The 27,381-nt window shown below is 33.0% G+C and overlaps 2 protein-coding genes across 5 annotated transcripts in view; one reads left to right on the top strand and one right to left on the bottom strand.

The window, feature by feature from the left end:
* LOC123696595 (leucine zipper putative tumor suppressor 2 homolog) overlaps nt 1-8,830 on the top strand; it is a 76,622-nt gene extending 67,792 nt beyond the window's left edge. For all 3 annotated transcript variants that reach the window (XM_045642873.1, XM_045642872.1, XM_045642874.1), the window contains 3 exons: nt 4,469-4,576; nt 6,782-7,001; nt 7,939-8,830. In XM_045642873.1, the coding sequence (XP_045498829.1) occupies nt 4,469-4,576; nt 6,782-7,001; nt 7,939-8,631 (1,021 nt within the window). In that variant the 3' untranslated portion in view covers nt 8,632-8,830. The remainder of the gene's footprint in view (nt 1-4,468; nt 4,577-6,781; nt 7,002-7,938) is intronic.
* Nucleotides 8,831-8,853: 23 nt separating this feature from the next.
* On the bottom strand, nt 8,854-27,175 carry LOC123696594 (ionotropic receptor 25a). 2 transcript variants are annotated; one of them, XM_045642870.1, is made up of 13 exons: nt 27,013-27,175; nt 26,782-26,931; nt 26,326-26,628; nt 25,832-26,246; nt 25,575-25,689; nt 25,107-25,346; nt 24,552-24,940; nt 16,457-16,660; nt 15,726-15,911; nt 13,228-13,446; nt 12,870-12,983; nt 9,942-10,182; nt 8,854-9,339 (listed from the first exon to the last, which is right to left on the bottom strand). In XM_045642870.1, the coding sequence occupies exons 1-13, from the start codon at nt 27,095-27,097 to the stop codon at nt 9,226-9,228; spliced, it is 2,775 nt and encodes a 924-aa protein (XP_045498826.1). In that variant the 5' UTR covers nt 27,098-27,175; the 3' UTR covers nt 8,854-9,225. The 2 variants fall into 2 exon arrangements, with proteins under 2 accessions (XP_045498826.1, XP_045498827.1); XM_045642871.1 differs by lacking the exon at nt 27,013-27,175 and having other exon boundaries at nt 26,326-26,621; nt 26,782-26,880.
* Nucleotides 27,176-27,381: the final 206 nt, after the last annotated feature.

The following is a 27,381-nucleotide window of genomic DNA, read 5'->3' as shown; positions in this document are numbered from 1 at the left end:
ACATTATTGCCATAAAATAATTTGTCATTCGACTTAACCGCGGGTTTCCAAAAAAAAGTAAACTGAAGTAAAATAAATAAAAATTCCAATGTAAGTATCTAAATTGCAATACCTATATCTACATAGGCACATTTCAATCATCACATTTATTTGCTATTAATAGATCTCTTTAAATAACTGTTCTATATATCCATATGGGTAAATAGTCAATAGTGTAAGGTGGGCAAGCCCTTAGAGACTTGCAAATGAGACGCATTGGCGCGCAGTTCCGGCTCATCCCAGCAGGCCTTTGTAACTCGCAGTTAGACAATACTTGAATAATTATACTATCGTAGGGCATTCAATAGATTTTGTCTTTTCAATGGATTATTGTTTTTAAGCCAAACATACAATTTTATTAATAATGTAGGTACAGAGCTGGTGTCCATATAGGTTGGTTAAAAAAACCTTACCTTATTATATGTTTAGTACCTATAAATTCCGCGAACAATAATTTTACTGAGAAATAAATAGGTAGGGGATAGTATCTATACATATAATAAATCTGTAGAAGGGTCAATTCTGTACATTGAAAATATTGAAAAAATAAATAGCAGGGGGTGTTACTGGATCGATACCAAACCCAAATATGTGATTAAAAAAATTTTTGTCTGTCTGTCTGTCTATCTGTCTGTCTGTCTGTCTGTCTGTCTGTCTGTCTGTCTGTCTGTATGTGAAGGCATCACGTGAAAACTAGCGGTTCGATTTCGATGAAACTTGGTATAATTATACCTTATTATCCTGGGCGTAAAATAGGATACTTTTTATCCTGGAAAATTACGTAGAAAAAAAATAATCTTAATTTTTCAGTTTTATCCTTAGACGTTGTTCCGTAGAACCGCGAACACACGTTGCGTATTATTATACTTAGGCCTAGCCGTATTTGGGAATTGGGTCCAATAGATATTTATAAGATTTTATTGTCAGTACCTACTCAAAATGGAGAAATAAACCATCCACGCGAAGACCGACATCCGCGCGGACGGAGTCGCGGGCGGAAGCTAGTTAGTAATAAATTGCTTGGTCAATTAACGACTGGCAAATGTTTTTAATGGTAGGTAATATGTAATCTTATTTATTGGTATATTATATCAATCTTTATTATTGAATAAGCAGCGTATCCTAATTTAGGGACGTACAAGCGGACGTATAACCTAAATACTAAAATATAAACTACAAAGGCCTTGCTAGTTGGTCTATAAACCGTTACTATGGAATATGGTATTCCGTAATTCTGACTGTTATTTTCAAACAAATTTATTACAATACATACCTAATTCCAATCCATATTATAATAAATACAAGTTAACGTTTTCGCAGTGTGCTCTACCATGGCTCTACCCATGTCAGGGCCATAATTTCTCACTACATATAAAAAATATTTGTAAAGTTTAGAAAGAGCAAAAAACCTAACCCATCTATGAAAACAATCTTCCTGCATTCAAATATGAGTATCTGCAGAATGTAAACTTTATAGTTTACTCCTTTGAAAACATGGCCTTAAGGATGTATGCATCTTAATTGGGTATAGACACAATCCAAAGTTACGAAAGCTTTACAATGACGTGACGAAATCGATATGACTATTCTATTCTTCGCGATAATAGCTGAGGAAGTTGTTACATTGAATGCAAGGCAGTGTACCTAATTATGCCGTGTTTAATTCATGAGGATATTAATTTGTAAGTTGCTTATTGGTTCTACGAATATTTACTGTGTCGAATATTTTGTTTGTATAGATCTTGTCTGGTTATCCTGGAATGGCCATAAGAGATTAATCGTAAGTAATAGTATACAAGAAAGGGACATTTTGGATTTCATCCTCGATATTTTTACATTCATAGCTAAAAAACGAGAATATTGACCAAACCTAAGAAACAATCCTAGGTACTTTGAACATGAAAGCTGCGCTTGTAAATAAAATTATTCACTATAAAAATTAAATGGTATACTATATATATTCACTATAAACTGATTAGACAAACTAAACAATACCTTAGTTACAAGCATCACGTGAGCGCATAGCATCTTACGTAGAACAAAGATCGCATTGATACGTGAGTCGTGAAGTCGCAACGCCTTCGCCACGCTTCGCCGCCGGACCACGACGCGGACGGGCTGTCGAGCGAAACACAACGGGCTATGGTGTGCTTTAAATATATTTTCATCTTATATTCGATAAAAAGTAAAATTATCTCGCTGTGTGTTGATAAATCTAGATGATTATATTATGTAAGTTGTAGAGGTGTACGATTTTTTATAATAGTTTTGCGCCCCTCATTTTGTTCAATGACATGATGACATCTTCTATTACATATTAAATAACATTGTGTCATAAAACTTCTTTGAAGTCAGATAAAAAGTTAAAAGACGCTATAAATATACAAAATGGGATGAACTTACATGTAAATGGAGTTAAATATATACGTAATAAATAAAGCAGTAGATTCTTGAAGATGTTTAAATATACACACATATTATTATGTTTTAATTAACCTCATTGCATTCAGTTTCTTGCATAATCTCACATCAATGTTATTCAATATCTCTTTGGTTTTAATTTTCCTAATTAATATGATTATAACACGCAATCCTCATTAGGCAAATCAGATCATAATATGTCATGATTTATATTACTCTTACTTATGTTAAACATGTATTTATAAAACTAATGACGCGTTAAATTTGTTTATTTTCGTGTATTTCTAGTTAATTTATGCGAATATCAGTCGAATTTAATAAGATAGTCTGCGATCATTCATAAATGATGTGTTTTGTAGAAATATTTTAATATATTTAATTTCGCACGTGTAATAGACTAGAATGTATTGTATTATGTAGTCTAAGTTTATGCTCTATCTGCATTCTGCATACCAAATTTAGTTACAGTCCTCTCAGTTTGTTTAGGTATGATTAGCATATTCCATTCAAACATAAATGTTGAATGATATACATAATATTATATACTGTGATGTATGCGTATAAAGAGCTAATGTAATTAACATAGAACAGTAAGACAAATTATTGCAGGATAAATCTTTTTGCAGTTGCTTAGTAAAGTTATATTTTTTTACACAGTAGTGTAAAATAATGTACGCACATATTTTTCACCTCAAACAATTTTTATGCCTCATATCGAACACCATCTGACCCACTCCAATAAAATTACATAAAAAAGTGCCCAATATAATTGAAAAGTAACAAAATATCACTCAAACAGTAATTCGGAACACCTCGCTGAAATTTTACGATCGTTTTAAACGGATTTCAAAAGATACCGACTAAGAACTAATAAAATACTTTAAGAACCTTTACCGTTTTACGGCAATTGCGGGGTCTGTACAATTTACAATCGTAGTGGAGATAAGGGGAATATATGCACGTAACGATTCATGAGCGAGACGTGTAGTGTGTATGCAACTTTCCGTTAAGCTTGTGGTATACCGTGGATGACGCGCTATGGCCATATAATCGATAAAGCTTCAATATTATTAAATCTTAATTTATGTAAAGTATTATTTATATACTTAAAGCTAGATTTACATACATGTTTATGTGTTGTAATAAATGGAATTAACGCTTAGAATGAAATCAAAATTGTAAAACCACGCAAGTAAGTAACTACATAATATTCGAAAATATTGAAGTAATAAACTATGTATAACTACTGCAAATAAAATATTTACCAAACTATTAAACCTATAGTAAAACCTAAACATACAAAACAAGTACATTGCACATAACTTAGATAAATTATTATTGCTAAAATAGCATTGTATCAAACATTCAATAAGGGGAATATAGCCTTCAATATCATAGCTTGCAATATAACTCATGCTTTACGTTTGTCAGATGCGTAATGTTTGGCAAATTGTTGCTACGCTCTGAATAAGCCCATTCAATATTTAAGGCCACCATCAAAGTTAACTGCAGTATAATATTTATACTGTGGTTAATGAGTACTCTTACATACTTGACGATGTTCAATTGATGATAATATACTGGCATTTCACGCGTCTTGGTATGTTATTGGTCATAATTACACTTTAACGTTTTACAAGATGCAATCAATGGTTTTTAGTAGCCATAATGAGTATGCGATCTTTTAAAGATTGGTTATTATTATGTTGTTGGTAAGAGTCAAAGGATACTTAATCATAATGTTTTGGATTCATTAGGAACTATAGTATTCTCATTACGCTTTGAACCAACCAAAGTAATGAACTTTTAGAAAATACTATTAGTAGACCAGAAATTAAACAAAATTCTGAAACTTACATACACTTCTTCGTATGTATTCTCAATACTAACCATTAATTTCTTGTTGTTTATAATTTGTTTCCACATAAAAATTTATGTATTATTGATTTTTTTAAATCATTTTTTCAATTTTAAATCTCAATACAATAAAAATGTCTTTTTTTTCCAGAACTAAATCCAGTTCGGGTTTGGGCACAGACAGCAAGGAGCCGATCCCAGCGCCGTCGCCGGCAGATTCTGGAGTTTCTGAACTTGAGAGGGACCAGCATGATTATAGGTACGGTATTTTGGTCAATTTATCTGTGTATTTAATTATTTTATTATATAATAACGATGTTACTGCGGTAACGTATTATAGGTTTCGGCTTAAATTATATAAAAAGGCAACAATTTGTAAGCTAATCATTTCTCTAAGCAAATGATCCTCTGAAGTGTTAAGTAGGTATGTCAATTGTTTTGTTTTATCTAATATATAAAAATCAATGCCACTTTTCGTTGTAATTCCATAACTCGAGAACGGCTGAACCGATTTCGATAATTCTTTTTTTATTATATTCCTTGAAGTACGAGGATGGTTCTTATGTAGAGAAAACGTTAATATGTACCACGGGCGAAGCCGGGGCGGACCGCTAGTTTGATATAGATTGTATAGTGTATACCTATCTTATAAATGAACCGGACAGATACAGTCTACAGACTAATATGATATTATCTATTAATAAAAGATATGACACATTTATCCACATGAATCATTACGATTATCTATAAATAATATGACACAAATAAAATAATTCGAGCTATTTATCAATTTCGCAGCCTTATCTTGCACCTCCAAGTAATTTATGTTTTAGACGCCCTCATTCATTATAATTAAGATATTATCACGGCTTAAGTATTAATGTCGATGTCTGTCTAAAATTAATCTTTAAAATGGAATAAAATGTAGTTCAAATGACAGATTTGGTCTAGACTCTAGATAACACCTATATTTTGGATTAAGTACCTTCATTTTATCCAATAAAACCGGGTTAGGTAGAAAATTGCTTATCGTTATCTAGCCCGCCAAGAATAAATAATTTATTTCGAGATCCATTGACAATTAAAAACATGACAAACGTAAGAACGACATTTAGTATGCAGTTTTGCATTAATTATACGATGGCATTACTCATAGAAAAATTTGTTTCCTGTTGACTAAGGACTTCTTTACGTGACTTTAATATATTTCAAGAAGCTTAGAATTAAATTAGCATAAATTTTAGAGTACATTTTTGAAAAAAAAAATCGGTTCACAATATGAAATTCCTAGATACTTGAATCGAGTTTTGATAACACTTTCAAATACTAATAAAATATAATTATTAGGTATTGAATTTATTTAGAAAAGAAGTTTTCATTTAACATGCTTTTATTTATTTTTTTCTTGAATAGATGTTTCTTATAATTCTTTATACGTTAACAATAACATTTGCTTGCAAGTTCTCTACTAACACGTGTTTAAAATTAGTACAACAATGTGCAGGAAGCTGGAAGCTTCTAAATTTGTCGTCCTTTATGTCACAACCCACTTCAAAGAAAACAGGCACTCATATATCATGGTAATGAATGTACATCTATTTAACCAACTGTAACAAATTGCGGAGTCGTCTGAAATGGGAGCTAAATGTGTGGGAATAGGCGATTAGGAACCCATTGTTGAAATCCTGGAGGCGTAGACCTGTGATTCAAGATTTGTTAACTTTCAAACATACGATGAAACGACGTAGAAACTTATTAAGATAAAAGTTTGTAAATTCACTTCTTGCGGTGCATTTACGAGCGAATGCTCATTCTACTCCCATTATGTCAAATTCTTTTAGTGTAAACAGGCGTAGAGCATTCTTTCGTTGTTCTTACAGTGCGTTCGTAAAGATTCTATATTGTTATGAACAACACTGAATACTAGTTTTCGTTAATACTAAAAATCACGAAGGAATGCTCTTGCTCTAGTTCTATGTTCCTTTGATTTGAATGCACAATTTCGGAAAAGTAGCAGATAAAATTAAATGCGATCCAATCACTTAATCGCAATTCAAATACAATACACAACTGTTTACTTTCTTTATTGCTGAACGTTGGCATTTACCTAACTATTTACTATTTAGTCCTTCGTTGGTAGGGTAGGGTATCCTATGTTATCCTATCCTATCCTACAAGTAATATTATTATAAGTAAATGCGAAATTTTGTGAGGATGGATGTGTGTGTATGTTTGTTACTCTTTCATGCAAGTATTACTGAACCGATTAGAATGAAATTTAGCACCCTTATGAGGTTACTTTGGATTAAAAGTTAAAACATAGGATAGGTTTTATCCCGGAAATCCCACGGTAACGGGAACTATGCTGGTTTTTATTTGAAAACGCAAGCGAAGCGGCGGGCGGAAAGCTAGTCGATAACATATTGACAATAATTGTAATTGGAACTTCCCTTCCAAGTTCCAGTACAACAGACCGTCTCCGCGGGCACGACGTGCGGTTGCGCGCGCCGCGTCTCATGCTGCAGACGTACCGACGCGACGTGCGCGACGAGCGCGACGCCGAGCTGGCCAGAGTGAGGCGGGACCGCGCGTTGCTACGGCAACGGCTCGAGGACACTGAGTGGAGTCTCTGTCAGCGCGCTGGGGAGATCGCGCTGTTGAAGACACAGCTGAAGGACGCGCAGGTCAGTACTTTTTGAAGGGTGTGGTGGTGAACGCGCGTTGCTATGGCAACGGCTCTAAAACACCGAGTGGAGCCTCTGCCAGCAATCGTTCTGTTGAAGGCACAGCTGAAGGACGCGCAGGTCAGTACCTTTTGAAGGGTGTGGTGGTGACCGCGCGTTGCTATGGCAACGGTTCCAGGATATCGAGTGGAGTCTCTGTTACCGAGCTGGGGAGATCGCGCTGTTGAAGACGCAGCTGAAAGACGCGCAGGTTAGAAGATGTCGAAGAAGATGTCTTTATGGTAATGACTGGAACTTGGAAGTTACTGAATAAAATCTCCTCGCTAGCTGGGGAAGATACTCAGGACAGCTTTGACAATCATATCGGAATCGGTCAGAGAGCAAATGTTCTCTGTACTATTTTACGTTGGTTATCCAATTTGCTAAACGTTTTTTGGAAGGAGATACAATTTACTATTTTTATGAAGTTTAAGAATTGAACACAAAACTAAAAAGAATAACAAACTCTAAACAAAGATTTCACAAACTCTCTACATTTATTTTACAAAAAATTAACTCATCGTAACACAATTTGTTCATGGTGCGTTTAGATAACAATCAGTAATAGATGGTTATAACTCTGAAAGTAGTACAGCTAGTGCAAGTTGTTGCGGATACTTTTATTAATCTCTCTTTACACAATTGTTTGTACATAAATATAACTTTCGAATGCACTTTTCATATTATAATTACGATAATGTAATGGATTGATTTATATTAAATAATACTACTTATTGCTAAATAATCACGCTTCTGCATAGAATGCCATTAAAATCAGGATAAAAACAATCAAATAATTAATTGATCGATTTTGACATACATTACCAACCATATGAGCCACAGCAAATACTTATGCAAAATCACTTTGTATTTAATCATATGTATTTTCTATTTACAGAACGAGCAAACCGCTAAAGGCCACGAGTATCTCACCCTAAAAGCCGACTGCCGGCAACTCAGAGAATCTATCGACAAAAAAGAGTCAGAAATAATGAGACTTCGCGCGGAATCAGAGGAGAAACAACGAACCATCAAAAGACTGCAATCCGAAGTCGATAGACTGACAAGCGATCTAAAGAACAGCGTCACCGACATGAACAAGAATAAAGAAACTAGTAAAAACGAAATAGACAAATTGAAAACCGAACTAAAGGAGCTCAGACAGGAACTATCCGATGTTTCTCTCAGCGGGTACGAGGGTATCGAGTGTGGGAGAACTCTGCGGGGTATCTACGAGTGCAAGAACGAATATTGGACCTCCAACGATAGCGCTTTAGACGCTGAAGTACAAAGACTTAACGGAGAACTACCAGACCCTTGCAACGACAACTGTCCAGCGAACGCAGTCGTCGATCGACTCAAATGCGAACTGGAAACTAAAGAAACGCAATTCAACAACGAGAGACGAAAATGGTCGGAGGAAAAGGACAAAGTGCTGAGATATCAGAAGCAACTGCAAATGAACTACGTACAAATGTTCAAGCGAACGCGGACCCTTGAAGCGGAAATAGATGGCTTGAGACTCGAATTGGAGCTTTGCAACAAGAACATGAAGAACATCAACCAGCACGGGAAAACCATAGAGTTGTAAACCAAATTCTAGCATAATATTTATTTAGATGTTTTGTAAATAATCTTGCCGTCGGTCAATATCGATCTATTTAATACTCATGAAGGACAGAAGTATAAATTATTGTACATTTTCTAGGTTAAGTTCGTTAAAAGTTTATTATAGTATTTTATAAGATATGACAAGTTATTGTAGATAATAAATTTATTATAAAATAACTGGTGTTTCATTGAAACAACGGAGAATGGTGCAAAACGTTTATTAGCAAACCTGCTGTATCAATACACAATGACACCACATAACAAATACTTCAAACCTTATAGAATATTCACTATAGTAATGTTAATTTAAAAGAAACATACAAACATATTCTTTAAAACACGACAATTATATAAACTATATAAAAATAAAGATGCTTGTTACCCATTAAGATTTTTCTAGCTTATTACATTAATTCAAAGAACGTGAGATCAAAATGAGATCAATATAAAGCAACTAAATAATTTATACAAACTTCACAATGTTTTTATAAATCTTCACTCATTGATGAAAACCACAATAAAGCAAACTAAGAACACTACGAATACAATTTAAATTAAATATAGGAACTTTTTATTAAAATTTACTTTTTATATCAGAAATGGTTCTAGATCTAAAGTTTAAAGGCTGTTTTCGCTGTGGTTCACTCGGATTTTCCAAATTGCTTCTTATAGGTTTTGCTGGCTGCACCTGAAACCAAATTTTATGCGATAAATATGTTACATAATCATTTTTATACTAACCTACCTACTTCATTACTTTCTTTAAAATTATTAGAAAACATGTAAACATAAAAGTGGATTTGATAAAATTATTGCGCCTGTCACAAAAAATAGCAAATTACTGTAAAATGCATATATAGAATCCAATTACTTATAGATCATTAGAACATCTTTTGTAATATTTAAAGCAACTTAAATATGTAGGTATGCAGTTATTTTGAGACTGTCATCATCGTATCTACATTTATATTTGGTCAAAAATCGAAAATGTCTCACAGCCTTCCTTTTCAGACTTTTTAACCTTCACAGATTAGACGAAATAATAATAGAATGAGAAAATATGATTCACTAACAACCAACGTACAAGCTTATCTTATAACACATATATAATCACAGAACTATATAGTTCTGTATACGTAGTATATTATTATTAGTCTGTGGTTCTGTGCATATATACATATTACATATATACTAAACGTGTTTAATTTGCTCACCAATAGATGGCGCTAGTCACAACGCACAAGTGCTAGTAACGCCGCACATATTATACATTTGCTATAAAAAATGTACCTGTGTGACATCACCAATAGTAGGTCGTCTTCTCCACTTGTACCACCAGTATTCAACGCCTAGAGTAATACAAGCCAGTCCTATTCCCATGAATATAACGATAAACACTCCTCCTATATTTTGTATGGAGATCCCGTCAGACTGATCGTCCTGTTTCTCACACTTGACCGCATTCGGGTTGTTGTTCCACCACGTTTCTTTGAGTTTTTCTAGCTTCCGCTTGTTTAATAGTTGAAGTATTCTGTAAATACAATGTGACATAACATGTTTTGTACAATGGACGTGGTTTTGATGTGGTGATATTAAATTTTTAGAGTAAAGGTTAATACATTAAAGCTGACTTGATGACTACCACAAATAGGTAACTTTAAATTTGCGTAACAATACCATTCATAAATAAAAATATAAAAATCTCAGAAAACCAAATATGTATTGCTTTCCTGAATTAATATGACCTTTTGGCTACCTATATATTTCATATAATGGTGAGGAAATAACAATTGTATTATTGTATTAAGTAACTAGGTAGGTGTCTTAATATTACAGGAGTATAAATACTCTAAGGTAGGTGTACTTATTTTGTAACTAAAAAAGCAGGGGTGGGTATAGGTACCTAGATTGTAAAAAATATGAATTTCCTTCAGTAAATTTTATTTTAAATCGATGTAGTGTTTCTTATACAAAGTTATGTTCAAAGGAAGCGAAAAATAGATAAAACATATGTAATATCGCACCAAACAGTGGCCAAAGATGTTTGTTTTATCGTCTGGCCAACGAACTGAATATATTTTGAACCAACCGCGTCACAGGGCATTATCGTTGTTTTTCATATTAATATTAGGTACTTACATTATTTATCTGTGTTTGAAATTAAATGTCAAGGTCAATAATTAGGAAACTTTATTATGATGCATTGTATTCATTTCGATTGTCCGTCATGATATTTTAAAGAAATTTTTATTTCAATTCATCAACAACACCAAAAATAATGAAATAGGAATAGGTATTACTATGTACTTCGAATAACTACTAAATGGCAGAATAATCGATTTATTGTTGCATAATAATTATGATTACACACTGTGATAGTAATATTAATATTCATTATTATTTAATCTGCTGGTCGCTTTTTTACGTATCCAACGTCGCTGTAGCACAGCTGTAGTCTGTGGAGTGTGGAGTATTAGGTACAATGGATAGAATTTAATTTTGCAATTTGCAGCTAGGTATATATTTTGTTATCAAATTTTATAAAAATAAAAGTTTGATTTGAATTCTATACATTTTTCGTTTCGGTACCTTTATACTTTACATACCTATATGGGTCTAAGCCAGTCTAAGCGAAGCCCATTATAACCTTGAACTTACTTAATAAAAACTAGCAAAAAAAGTACACGAATGTTGAAGGTTTAGGCGCCTATAGTTAATAGTATGTATATAACTGACACGTGTTAGGTTTTAACAAAAAAAATACCATTATTTGCTACAGGAAGTCTACAATGTATACATTTGCATTAAATTATTCAGTTCATTAGTATATTTAAACACAGTGGAAAAGTATTTTAAATTTTAATATAATTTTATGTTTGACCTCTTGTTCCAGTCTGATTAGATAAAAACATGGTAAAAATATGAATTTACTTTTTTTATTAGGTGTAAATAACACTCCAGGTTATTTATTTATTTAAGGTTTAAGGTGAGTCGGGGTAAGACCGGACGGATTTTAGACGAATTGAAATAATCTAGCAAAAGCCCGATTTTCTCAGCACTAGTTCAAGATTTACTACTTAAAACTGATATAAATGACAATTCATTTAGCATCGCTTTGCTCTACAATAAGTTTATTCTTATAAACTGATCAGTTTCTGATTTTAAGGCGTTTAAAAACAACACTTACTTTTTTATGACTATGGTAAAAAAGTACTCTTCGGGGTAAGTTCGGACATGCCTTTAAATGCACTTCTATTGAATATAGCATAAGGTCGATAAAAAAATATATCCGATCTTTTACGCTCTAAAATGATTTTTTGACGATTTTTTTTGAAATCCACTTTACAGGCGCGCGGCTCGTCGGAACCACGCCCAGAACCTGAAGGTCTATGCAAAACAAAATGAAGTCGTACAGAATTTTGCCCCCGTAAATAAATATGCTCATATTCGCCGAATTTTTGATGTTTACGTTCTTACCCCATGTCCGGACTTACCCGTACTCACTATACCAGAAATTGTTACACAAATTGACAAATATATATAAAATTAAACTTAATGCTAAGTGAACAATTTTAGATAGGTAAACACCACATTCACGAATAAAATTAAATTAAGGTTACTGTCACTATATAATTATGTGATCTCATAGTTTTTATTTATTATTTATATAAGTACCTATTACAACTGCTAGTGGTTTGTGATATATCTACGAATAACAATGTTTTTTACACAGTTTATTCGTAGTTTGATAGAATGCTAAAGAAAAACAATGAAATGAAACTGTGGAAATAAAAATAGAATCAATATTACAATTAATTCAAATAGGTCACAATGTAAATATGGAATGAGACAGACAGCGAAGGTATTTGTATTCGATACAACCTATCACGAACAAATATTTTGCTGTCTAGAAAAATGGGCCTCTTTTCGACTGCTCATTTTTTATGTACGGTGTATACCTATTTGGATCTATTTTGTTGTTTTATTTACTCATTATTACTAAAAGTATATGACCTAACGATTTATTAGGTAGTCTAAACTAGAACATGAAATTATTTTTCCAATTATTGCTTTCCTTTTGTAGAGCTTAGTACCTAAATAGAGATGCCTCCGAAATTTTTGGCTTATTAAGTTACCTAACCTCAGTCAGAGAGGTCAAAGTTTTTGACCTATAGTCAAAGTAAAGAATATGTTTATAATTAATATAATAAGACTTACGCATTATTGAATTGATCTTTCAACGGTGATCCCTGTTGTACTGCAATCGCATACGGCTTGCGAGAGAACTCATCCCCAACCATTTGCAAATCACAACTCGTTAATACGTGGTACCTGAAAAATATATTATAAAGTTAAAATAATATGTAATTCTGTTACATGTTCATGGCATCTTATACTAATCAGTAGAAATTAGTTTGAGACCAATTATAAGGTAACGCAGTATCACATTCCATGACATTCAAAATCCCAACGTTTTAAAACCTATCTTTGTATATTTTCAAATTCAGCTTTATACCATTCAAATGCTTTATATCTTTGTATTTACCATAGAGTTTCTGTGATCTGTGGTATTTACCTTACATCAGTCGCATCGCCAAGCCAAGCGAATCCCTCGCTAGAGCTCTTAGAGGCTCGGACCCTCTCGACCGCTTCCTCCACAGTATGCGGCATCCCAGCTTCCTTCATGGCTTGCCACATTTTCGTGTACTTGTCACTAACAGGGTAATCCCATACAGCAAGCTTGGCTCGCTCCACATCGCTTAGACTGTCGTTCAAACTCATTTCCTTCCAGATTCTGTAATTACGGAGAAATGGGAATTGAACCTTATTAGAACAATTTATTGTCAGTTAAATGTAGAGAAACTATAGTTACAAACCACGTAGGAACTATATGAACCACGAAATATTAGTTACAATAATAAGTTTTTAAATAAAAAATGTCAGAGCTATAGCAAACTATGAATTAGGTCAGTCTCGCAAGTCGCAACAGGAGGCAGTTTTATTATAGACGGAATAATATTACGTAATAGGTATACAATGAATGAGGTAGCCCAAGGCTAATTTAAATTTCATATTTAACCAGGTGATCTACGAAAAGCTGCTAGGTACTTACGTATATCCTGTTTATAAAATGAAGTAAGTAGGAAGTCTGTTTCTTATGTAATTGCAGTATCTTATTTTAAAGTTTAAAAAGAGTCTAGATGAATCCTGGGAGAGTGTTGCAAAGCGGAACTACATCGAGATATTTATTTAAACCACGAAAATACATTCATCATTTACCTACTTAATTAAATATAGTTACCATGTAATTAATATTTGAGCTTATCGGTCGAGCTTAGTGTGAACATACGAATGTAAATGAATATACGAATGTAAAGTGGCTCAGCCCGTTGGAACTGCAAATATTTTATCAAACATTTTTATTATAACAATGCAAATGTAACGAAGATGGGATATCCTCGTAGTTTTATCATTTACAATAACGTTAACAGATTAATTTGTGTTTAATATAGATAAAGAGAACCACGGCTAGTACCTTATGTAAAAAGTTACCATCTTCAAATTAAAAGGGATAAAAGAATAACTTTTAGCACATAGAAAATAATTTTGAATTTGTAAGTCATAACTGATGTCTATAACATAGCATTTAGATCTTTCCTCTGCTATCCAGCTTATGTAAAAGAATAGCAGTTCACAAATCACACTACCTACATACTGTAAAGTGTAAAGTAATAATAAAATATAGCCTAAGGAAAACATTTATGTTAATGGAAGTGGGTTTTACGCGTTGCTAGCTACAGGTGAATGCTATACAAACACGCCAAGGCGGAAACAACGTTATCACACTCCGTGACCGATAACTTGCTGATAACGACTATATCGGGAACTATGCCATTCACTAATCCCACACTGAATACGCACGATAAGGTACTGCTTGATATTCATGATTCTGTGATTGATGGAGAAAAAAATTTTAAAAGTCACAATACGCCTTTTTACAGAGAAGATAGCTTAAAACTTCTGCTCTTGAATGGGGGTGTGAGAGACAAATACATAATTGTTTAGTTCACAAACTGTCATCCAGATAACCTACGACCTACATAAACTTATAAATGCTTTTGCCGAGCGTTATCTATATCCATTATTGTATTAAAGCAAGCTTGTTGATGTTTTTAAATATTGTTATTTCTAGTTACATCAGCTAATTGGGATTTTTCTTCTTCAAAAAGTTAGTCAGAGTACTTTTATCGAAATCGAAGTAATGGTGGAATTAAATCATTTGAGCCCAGTTACAGCAAGCTTTACCATAAAACAACACTGCGTAATGCAACCGAAATATCCGGATATTTGTGCAAATAACAATGGTAGTAAACATCCCGTTTAATAACAATGTTAATTACACTTCAAGTCTGTTCTATTTTATGTAGGGCCGGCGTTCCTAATGCAATCTATAATGCATGACCGAAGGTAGAAAGTGCAGTTTCTAAGAAAGTTTGAGGAATATTGCATTATGATTATATGGTGGAATGCTTGCATGGACGTTTTATTACGGATTGAATAAAACAATAGGATATTTAGCTATTAATGAATTTCTAAAATTCTTAATGCTAATGATGAACAATATACACAATACACTCTTATTAAATTGAACACAGATGGCGCCATCGGTGCATGAATGCAAAACATTAATAAGCGTTATCTTCATAACGTGTTACCCGTATGTATGTATACAGAATAAATTATATGATATCTGTGAAGTGGTATGAATGAATAAATATTCTCATGGACCATAGATACATTACTCGTACTCTTATGTGTAGAAGGATCGCGACAATAGGTATGCTACTAATATAATGGTACCTTATGCAAATCGTAAGCTACAAGTAATTGAGAAGTATCAAATTAAATATGTATATGATATGGAATCGACTTGGAAAAATTATGAAAAAAAGAATATCTGGATATTGTTAATGCTCTAGCTCTACTTTTTCATTCTATTTTCATATTCTTGAAACTTCCAGGATTTGCACCTAACTTGACCAAACAATGAGCTACACAAAACTAAATACTCACTCATAAAACTTCACTTCAATATTAGCCATTCGTTCGAAGTACGTCATAGATCCGGAACCATTTAACGGTGCGTACTGAATCTTGTACTGTTTGGACAAGTCGTCCAGAGACTCGATGGGTGTATCCAGGCGGGATACTGTGAGGAAAGCCGCGAGATTCGCTGTGTATGACGCTATGATGATGAAACTGTAATAATATTCTTAATATTATGTACTTACTTAATAGGAAATAAGAAGCATATTAATTATTCAATTGTCACTGATTTTTTTTCGTGTCGTGTTACTGTAAATGGTAGACACAGGCTCCTGAAAAACAGTTCTTACTTTCTTAGGAGCCTGGGTCACTCTAATTTGTAAAATGTTTTAAGTGAAATAAATGATTTATTTAATTATTTAATTCAGATTTGTTAGGTACTGAGTAGCCCACAATATATAATGATCTCTCTACGACTCTATCACAGACTCTATATGGTGTAAGCATTTCTATTTTCTAGATTGGTTTGAATGACTTATTAATTATCATTTAAACTAACCCTACTTGATACTATGAACTATTTAAACAAAAATTTGACTTAATCTTCATGCTCTTATATTTATTCAAGTAAACAAAAAGTGACTTTTGTAATGTTACACCAAGATGTAGTAAATCTAACTTGTACGTTCTTTAGCTGTAATTTTTCCTTGTTTTACACGAAACAAGGTTTGCTAACAATAAATACGTTCATAAATCACCCAAAAAGCCACCATGTTGCAGCGAGAAGCCTCCCCGACAGGTTCTTGGGCGCCTCCCCCCCGCCCTGCGGGGTCAGTGACGTCATACAGAACCATAGACACTCCTTCAACGTGAATTCGCGCTTTTCTGCGTCATCTTTGTACTTTTCTCGATTGTTCTGGTAGCTGTATGGACTCCATCGGTCGAATATCCACATGAGGAAGCTTAAAAATTATTACGGATATGATTATGATTTATTGCGATACTCATTGGCGATACTTACTTACTTTCATACAACCAATATAGCTATTTTTTCACAGCAATGATTAATGATTACTCCCACCTACAAGTAGGTATCAAAAATACCCTAAATAAAGTTAACAAGTTTTGCTAGTATACTATCACTTTGTAGTTTGTTCTTTTAACTTTTTTTGGACTTTAACGCAATTTGGTATGTTAAGCACCATTTTTGAAGCGCTAAATATTTTGGATAATATATTGTTAAGTCATAACAGATAAATATCTAATAAAAACTTGGAAAGAGTCTAAAAGGAAAATAGCCAATTAAAGTATATTCAGTAACAGCGCAGAATAAATATTATTCATTCATTCATTCATTCATTCATTCATAACGCGTGCATAGTACCTAATCCATTAGCCATTACCTAACGCGCTACGGCATTATAAACAATTTCAAAATTCAAGTGCGCTGTGCGCCCCAATTCGAAAAGTTAATTGATAATTTGTTGGTATTATTTCACGGTTAGTGAGTATTGTTATCTGGAGTTTACCGGCTAACTTTATGTGTCACGGCTACAAACGTTATCAATGTTAACTGCGAAGGTGATTCGCTTCACTGTTGCTATTTGTATACGGCCATTACTGACGTGACGACTTATGAATTCGATTTTATGTATTCCTCTTAAATGGAAATAGCGAACTGTAATTGAGCCATGAATCAAGTATGGGATGTAGGGATAAAGTTAAATATTCATTTGAATGTGCTTTCTAGTGTTGTAACTTCAAAGAATGTGAACAAGATAGAGTCTAATTTTGTGTCTATCTAATATATATTAGGTACCTATAAAGGCGAAAGTTTGTATGGATGTATGGATGTTTGTTACTCTTTCACGTAAAAACTACTGAACCGATTACAATGAAATTTAGCACACATATAGAGGGTAACTTGGATTAACACATAGGATAGTTTTTATCCCGGAAATCCCACGGGAACGGGAACTATGCGGGTTTTCCTTTGCAAACGCGGGCGAAGCCGCGGGTGAAAATCTAGTAATCTATATTATATTCACCGAAAATCTGTTTAATATTTTTTCCACAAAGAAAAACAGAAACAACATATTATTATATCAAAGAAGTACCTACCCAGTTACCCACTTATGAAGTTGAATATGAATTAAAGTTTTCATTACACTTAATTAAAAGGCTGACTAGAAATAAGCTTATTTTTTAGTAGGTACGTGTAACGTAGGTGTATAATATACTCTATTTCTTGATATACATTTTATATCGTTTTTGGCACGCGATACAAATTAAAATGTATAATATCAAAAAAGCGGGAATTTTTTCCGCGTTATTCTTAGAATTCAATTATCTATCACCAGGCGGAAGCGAACCGTAACAAAGTTGTAAAAGATATACGATATATAGACGGTAAAATCTTCCTAGATTAAAATAAAATGTCCCGATGAATGAATATAGATGACATTGAACTACTCTAGCGAATAAAATTTGGCACTTATTTTGATCCATTTCTGAGTCAAACCATGACTCATTGACTTACACTGCAATTTCAAATAATTCTGGATGCATACCTATCTATACATATAATAAATCTGTAGAAGGGTCAATTCTGTACATTGAAAATATTGAAAAAATAAATAGCAGGGGGTGTTACTGGATCGATACCAAACCCAAATACCTATGTGATTAAAAAAATTTTTGTCTGTCTGTCTGTCTGTCTGTCTGTCTGTCTGTATGTGAAGGCATCACGTGAAAACTAGCGGTTCGATTTCGATGAAACTTGGTATAATTATACCTTATTATCCTGGGCGTAAAATAGGATACTTTTTATCCTGGAAAAATACGTAGAAAAAAAATAATCTTAATTTTTCAGTTTTATCCATAGACGTTGTTCCGTAGAACCGCGAACACACGTTGCGTATAATTATTATAGGCCTAGCCGTATTTGGGAATTGGGTCCAATAGATATTTATAAGATGTTATTGTCAGAGGTATTCAAAATGGATAAATAAACCATCCACGCGAAGACCGACATCCGCGCGGACGGAGTCGCGGGCGGAAGCTAGTACATAATATTATCATATATTATGTTGAATGTGGATTGTAGGTATAATAAATATAGGTACTAATTATTATCTATACATATAATAAAATCGTAGGAAAGTCAAAACTGTACATTGAATATTTTTTTAAAAGAATACTTGATCCATGATCTTTAATCGATATAGAAACCAAAAACATAGTTTTTAGAATTTTTGTCTGTTTGTCTGTTTGTCTGTTTGCCTGTTTGTCTGTTTGTCTGTATGTATTTCCGAGCTAATCTCAGAAAGTACTGCATAAATTTACTTCAAATATTGCATGAATATTCCTTAGAGGTCGGGTGAGGATAGTTTATACATATTATCATGATATCACCTTCGGGGGAGGAGCTGTGAACCTTTATTTTTCTTACCTATTCTGTGTACTACGACAGCGTACAATTTAAAGACTCATGTTTAAATGTTGGTTTCGAGTAAGCCATGCTATTATCTAGCTTTACAAAATAAAAACTATGTCATTTACGTAATTTGGGCAGAGAAACAGTTAAATGAATCTTAGCAGTATAAAGACAAATTTGAAACAGCGCCATCTATGTAGTGTTATAAAAATCAAACACACGTTAAATATATTGGAAATTAATAATAATCAAATGACGCATATATAAATGTTGTTTGACAATATCTAGATTGACACTATAAATTATCGGTCAATTAGGGAAAGCTGGCATGTTCACAGTACTCACACTTATGCAATTTCACTTACAGTATGTTCAAAAATAAATGCGACTCTAGTTTCATTTTAGACTTGAATTGTAAAATGGGTGCGTTGTAGATTATATTAAGAGCTTTCATAATTATACTTGCATAATATATTGGAGAAATATATTATGCAAGTATAATTATGAAAGCTCTCATAATTTACCTGTAAAATTATACTTTATAAGTAAATCAATTGATGAAGTTAATTATTTATTCTAATAATAATCAATTGGATAAAAGTATTAATAATCATTCAATTATCAAATAATAATCAAATTTCAGGTCATAAAAACAATACAAATAACACGTGCGCTCACTCCCAACACACGGATGGTTGTTTTGATAATGATTTAAATAACGGACGTCTTCTGCAGTTGCGGAGCAGTCTTGTCCTGACTTTAGTCGAGTAAGAAGAAGTAAGATATCTAAGAAATATTATTTTTGTAGTAAGTACGTAATACCTACCAATACGCGCTAACAAATATGTGTTACATGTTTATTGTATAATTTTCACACTATTGGTTTTAAACTCAAACTCAAACATTTATACAATTAGACTTCTTCTAGAAGCACTTTTGAATCGCAGTTTAACAGTTTTAACATTTACCACCAATTCAGAGAGCAGTATCTAAAGAGAAGAAGAAGAATCTACTTAATCATACCTAATCGTAATCTTCTACTTCACTGAAACTTTCATCGCTCGAAGAACTCGCCGTCGGAATTTCTTAATGTTATTATAAATGAGTCAGTGTAATTATCTACTTTTGGTTCTAATTGAATATATTTTTCCTCATGTTCTCGCGTCTTTCTCCAAACTTTCTAATATTTTTTTTAATAATGTGATAACTCTGATTATTAATTAGTAATTTGATTTTTGAAAAAAAAAATGCCGATTTTAGTCAAAATTTATATTTTTCAAACAAGATCCTTATCATCCAAATTCCTACCTTGGTGAGAAAAATTGACATTTCTAATGAAAATGAACAAAAAATTAAATGATTTTATTAAATACTGTAAAATAGTCTATAATTCTTCCATTTACTGTATCACAAAATTCTTCATAGATTTTTAGATATTCGTAGGTACTACACCAATTACATCACCCTGTATTTATAAACAATTGCAAAATATGACACATACATAAGCCGGGAGATACTGACACAAAATTTCGGGTCATTTGTAACAGAATGGCGGTTCTACAGAGGTCTTATTACGCAATGACTAAAAGAAAAATTATGGTCAGAACGCTGGTACCGGCGGACTAGTCGCGTGGGCGTTAGTCGAACTCGTCGTATAAATAGCGAAAGTCAAACGATTTGTAACACAAAAATTTTAGAATTTACCGATAGCCCATAAAAAAGATGTAGTCCGCCGGTACCAGCGTTCTGACCATCATTTTTCTTTTTGTCATTGCGTACTAAGACCCTTCTAGACCGCCATCCTGTTACAAATGACCCGAAATTTTGTGTCAGTATCTCCCGGCCTAACATGTGCAATGTGTAAATGTGTTGACGTTCCAGCTCTTCTTAATATATCAATATGCCATTTAAGTAACTTGGGAAGAGAAACATAGTATAAAGAATGTTAGTTGTATATTGTTAATTTTGTAACAGCGCCATCTATGAGATTTCGTAAAAATCAAATCAATTTACATGTTAACACTACTGAACACAATGTTAAAAATTAATAATTTAAATATAATTATGTTATTTATTTATTTAACTCTTTAACCCATATCTTCCGTTCCCTATAAGATATATTTCGTGTAAATAATAAATATACTACATTTTTTTAAAGTGAGGGTAGATTTTTATTACCCTCACTTTAAAAAAATAAAAACTAAAACTAGACACCATTATCTACAGTTAATCTAATGATTGTGTTCATTAGTTACAATTTTAAAAATCTTCGTGTTTTATAAATTTACTAGCTTACCGCCCGCGGCTTCGTCCGCTTTGTCTAAAACCTAATAAATTATATACTAAAACCTTCCTCTTGAATCAATCTATCTATTAAAAGAACCGCATCAAAATCTGTTGCGAAGTTTTAAAGATTTAAGCATACAAAGGGACATAGGGACAGAGAAAGCGACTTTTTTTTTATAATATGTAGTATGTAGTTTTATTAATTTATAAAGCAATTGAATGCCATAAAACCAAAAAATATATCAAATGCAATCTTCGTGTTTTGTGAATTTTCACCATCATGCGTTCCCACAAAAGGTAAGTTGTTACTTATAGGTATTTATTTTTTATAATGATAGCAATTCATGTTTTTTGTTGGTATTATAGGTATTACACTTTTAGAATGAAATAATAAAATGTAGAATTCTTTTATTATTTTGAGGTGCATTGGGAACAGTAGTTTTTGATAAAATTTTATTTGTAAGTAGCTTTTTTATAGATTTACAGTTAACTTTTGATTTTTTTTATTTACAGATTCAATGCTCATAAAATTATATCGCCTTTGGAAGACGATATCTGCTGATATTTTTACTACACCACTTGAAAATTGATGATTTGATGATAAAGATAGTAGCAGCGAGGATTAAGTGGAAATTAGTAATCATCCGCTTCGTCAATTTTTGACTGAAGTTAATGTCCAACGTCCAATGGTTCAATCATTGGAAGTATCTCGGGAATTTTTTTTAAAATAAATTGTCACGTATTTTTTTTTTAAACTACGAATGACGAAATACGACCTAATCGCGGACGAAGTCGCGGGCAACAGCTAGTACAAAATATTTTTTTTTTGCCTTGCGACTTGCAAATCGTATCAACTACCTACTGAGTGTCTCATTTCATTAAACAAAATATAAATGTACCTAATGAAATGTCAACGGGTTAAATTAAAAAATAGGAAAAGTAAGTATCTAACTAGGTACTTACCTACCTAGGTATTTAAAATTTAGGTAAGTTTTGCGTTACAATTTTCCAAATGATGTGGATGATATTCCTTTAAATTTAAATGTCGTTCATATGTTTCAATAGTATTCTATATTCATAAATTATATGGGTAAAACCCACAATTGGTAAAACAAATTAATATTTTCACTAATTTTTTTACATTGAAGTAACTAAAAAATACGGAAGCAACTTCAAACGACAGCCAGGCCTAATCAAATGTAAAACCTGTAGAGAAAATTGTAAAATAGACCTAAGTACCTAACTAAAAAAATAGATATGTACCTATTTATTATTGAATAGATCTTGTTACAAAAATACCTATAGGTCTAATGAAGCACAGATACGATATCTATAACACTTCAAGCATTGTATATTTAATTATTTAACTACCTAGGTACTATCCTTATTTATAGGCAAGTACCTACTCATAATTAGATAATATAGAGAGGAAATAATCTACACTAATAATATTATAAAGAGGAAAACTTTGTTTGTTTGTTTGATTGTAATGAATAGGCTCATAATCTACTGGACCGATTTTAAAAATTATTTCACCATTCGAAAGCTACATTATCCATGAGTAATATAGGCTAGGTTTTATCCAGGAAATCCCACGGAAACGGGAACTATGCCGCAGGCGGAAAGCTAGTAATTAATAAACGTCTTCATCACTAATAGTATTTAATGAAATTACTCACAATCTTTACAATCAGTTTGTACTGTATCTTGATAAGCGTTTGATACTCTGCAAAACGCACGTTTTTATAATAAGTTTACCTTATTTAGAAGAAACATAGGCACCTATTTAGAGCCTTCGTCCTTGTCATTACAATAAAGATCGAAGAGGATGAAAGATAACCTATAAACTATACACGGCTATAAGTATTGTCACGTATCTTGGCTAATCGTTGATCATACATTTTGATTTCCGACCCATGTATGGGTTCGCGAAACCCAGGTAAATAATGTCAAGTGCGTGCTCCGCTGAAGTACCTACCGAAGGTTGTAAGATTGTCTTTTTGGAATGTTTGAAGTACCGATTGCTATTTAGGAAATGTACTATTGTGAGATATTTCCGTGCGATTTTAGGAATTACATACATTTCCTAGGAATTGTATACAATGACGGATTATATACATTTCCGTTAACATATATATAAATCTCGTGTCATAATGTTTGTTCTCAATGGACTCCTAAACCACTTAACCGATTATAATTTACTTATATTAAAACCATACCGATATTAAAGTTCGCACACAATGTGCAGTTCGATCCAACTTGAGAGATAGGATAGTTTAGATCTCAAATCGTTTTAGAGAAAGCGAGCGAAGCCGCGGACGGTAAGCTAGTATTAGTATAAATATAGGTATTATGTCAATACATGTACAATGTACATAATATAGGCTACAACGTACACTCTATCGATCGATGTAGGTAATATTATGATGACCGATGTCCTATTTCCACATGACATTTAAGGTCGAATACACACGATTAAGTAAAGGTATAATCATATCATTTATACTCCTATACTGTATTGATAGTCAACAAATAGGTTTATCACTAGAAAATGTACCTTTACTTGAACAAAAAATATGTAGTTACATAAGTAACTATAATATATTAAAATATATCTGTATTAGAATTCGAAATCTGTATTATAAATATAAAATATATAATCTGTATTAGAAATCTGTATTATAAATATTATTACAATATAATAATGTGTTAGAAGTTCAAAATAAATTTAAACAAATTATAGGTGTACTGTAGGTAATCTATAGGTGGTCTACAAGCTTTGTTCATGGCAAGTATTTACCTAAAACTAGCTATTTGTACAAAATAGGATGAAAATTAATAAAATATCATAAGATTATTTCATAAATTTTACTTCAACGCTAACTACCTAGCAACTTTCTATTTTCTTGCGTAAAGATATTTATAACTGCATCGTTAGCAAAAGTGGTAAGTGGTAATGAATATAATAATTAGGTAGATACTAGATAAGTTTTTGTATAATTTCCGGTAGGTACAATATCGCAATTATACTCTTCATAGATTATAACAAATACCTACCTAATTGAATTTTATGAATTCATTTTTAAACTTTATGTAGTATTAAATTGTGACGGTAATGAAGTGAACCTTACCTTGTAAAGAAATAAGCAGCAAGAATGGAAAACCAAACGTCATTTTCTAAAACCGTTAGGAATTTAAATAGAGATGTCGGCGTTCTCGGCAGTTTCATTAGAATTGTAATGCCCACTAAGTCGTAATAGGGAACCGTGAAATCAACCACGTTTTCCCTTTCTGCCATTACTGATAAGGATGTTAGTCCTATATCCGCTCGCTTCTCCATCAACTCTTTAATAACTCCATTCCAGTTGCCATTTTCGTCCATAGTCCCGTAATTGCCGTCCGGGACTAGTGATATCTCATAATCGAACTTCACTATTTGTCTTATTTCTTCGATAAGATCTATACAATAACCCTTAAAGCCCTTTGGCGCTTGGTCATCCACAATCATGAACGGTTGTTGCTGCAAAATTTAAATCATAATCATCTTTGTACAAAAATTCTTGCGTTTCGGAAAGATAAGTTCGGTGTCAAGGAACGATTGCACGTGTGATAATGAAGATACTGTGTAATGTGTATACAGTTGTTTAAAAACATCGTTCAAATATTGAAATAAACCTTGTTCCTACCTCGACTGTTACAATGCGATACACTAACTGAGCTGAATAATCGGTCATATTCTCTGGATCTATTAATGCTAAAGGATTAGAGAGCCCAGCTTTCCATGAGCCTAGTGAGCGGCTTCCTATAGAAGCTCCATCTTTGATTGTCACGGCAGTTATATCGGTAGTGAACTCCATATAACTTCTGCCATTCATCGGGCCATCTTCAGGAATATAGAATGGCGCATATGTGGGTGTTTCTTTAATCTGGAAAACAATAATTGTCGAGCGTTTCGTGAATTTATATTAGTGATTATTTTTAAACGCCAAACGGTTTATGTCTTATAAATTACCTCAGATTACACGGACGAGCCATTAATTCACGGTGCTTTGAAACGAGGTCGATCGTTTCATGAATAAACCTGACCACTTTAGGAAAACGTGCCTTTGTATTTTTGCTAGTGCTTTAGTTAAAAAACAAAATTATAAACTTACATCTTCAAACGCAGTTTTTAGGTCCAAGGTTCTCGTTGGAGTATTCTTACCATCATAATCGTCACAACTAATGTATTTCATGTCATTTGGCCACTTGCCAGAGTCCAGCAATGATCTGGAAATTCATAAAACGGGAGATTTTCATGGAAAATCCCAAACTATATTTAGATGTTCTACATTGCACGTTTGTACTAAAATTGCATACACGCGGTACACAAATTTAGAACGCACGCAAGCATTACAACAAAGGTCATTACTTGATCGCTAAAAATGTTCGGAGGGATAAATCGAAATAGAAAGCAGCCATAATTTCTGGTTCCCCATTCATGCTGTATGTAGTTTTAATCTTTCCCAATCGATCTCTACTTTTAGCGTCTGGCGTGGGTTTCATGTAAACTATAGTCGCATCTTTGCATCCGCAACTAATATCCCCCTTATCCAACGTCAAAGCAAACCATGCTGTTTTTCTTCCGAAATATTGATTTTCATTTGCTGCATCGAGCACATTTTTAATCGTCCTTAAGCTCCCGATGACAAAAAAGTTCACAATGTCGAGTTCTCTGAGACTCCGCAATTGCGATTTTATCTCGTCTTTACTAAAACTCTTTACAGGGGTTATCACATGCCGTGTTGGAATATTTTGCAAAAGAGATTTGTATTTGTGATCCATCACTGCAAAGTATGCGTCATCATTAGAGAAGGTCAATGACTTTTACAGCTGTTAAATAATAATTTATCAAGTGTTACCAACCAAAGAATTCGTCGAATATAATAGCGGCATTTGTAATGTCTTGCTTGGTAACAATAGCACGTATCGACTCTGGAAGAATGTCTGCCGGTGGCATAACTTGTAGGAGGTATTGTGTCTGGTTTGCATTCAGACCTCGCCACTGTCGTAGGTCACCGTCTTGACCGAAAGACCCAGAAACAGTCGGCAATGCTAGCGCCGCTGTGAACGACTTTATCGTCTCTGATCCTACTCCCGTAACAGTGAAGTCTAAAATTATATGTGGCGGTTTTTTTGCAGACACCATATCGTTATACTTCCTGCAAACTATCAGACGTACATATAATTGTTTATTTTTTAAATTTATCACAAGTCATATAGTTAGGTATTTATTTTCATATTTGTTTGTATTGTAAAATATATCAACAATTATCCCACACAAAACAAACCCATTAAAGTTCAGCGAGTAAATTTTCTTACCATTCTCTAAAAATGCCTTGGCATCAGTCCGATTACCGACCACGATGACCGGGTCAACAGCCAGTCCCAAACTGGGATTTCTACGTACATACTCTTTTGCTATTTCGAAAGATTTCTCAGCCAACGCATTATTCTCCTCATTAATTAGTACTGAAAGGCAAATAACGAAGGTTGGTATACATTTAATTAATTACCAAACAAGAGAAATATTTTGAAATAACCGTTACTTACACACGTTAATATTTTGAGTTGTCTGCGATCTTGCGTACTCAAGCAATACGATGGCTATGAATGATAATAATTTAAAGAATTTCATAACGAAACTTTCTATTCATTAAATGTATGTGTTGTCAACCATCTACAGCTCCCATCTGACACACACTGAGTGTCATAGGGGCTCAGATTTTAATGTGTACGAGTAGTATCCACGACAACGTCCGGCCTTGATTCACCCTCGGTAATTGATGAATTCTACGCTCATTACTTAAATAACATGTTTGATGTAGTGTGTACACATACATGCAATTACGGAATAACTACAATTGTATGCGTATGGATAGTTTGTTATGCAGGTATAACAAACAAGCAGCAAAACGATAA

Source organism: Colias croceus, chromosome 13 (assembly GCF_905220415.1).
Source record: "Colias croceus chromosome 13, ilColCroc2.1".
NCBI lineage: Eukaryota > Metazoa > Arthropoda > Insecta > Lepidoptera > Pieridae > Colias > Colias croceus.
The sequence above is the reverse complement of the archived record's forward strand: the minus strand, read 5'-3'. Positions and strand labels throughout refer to the sequence as shown.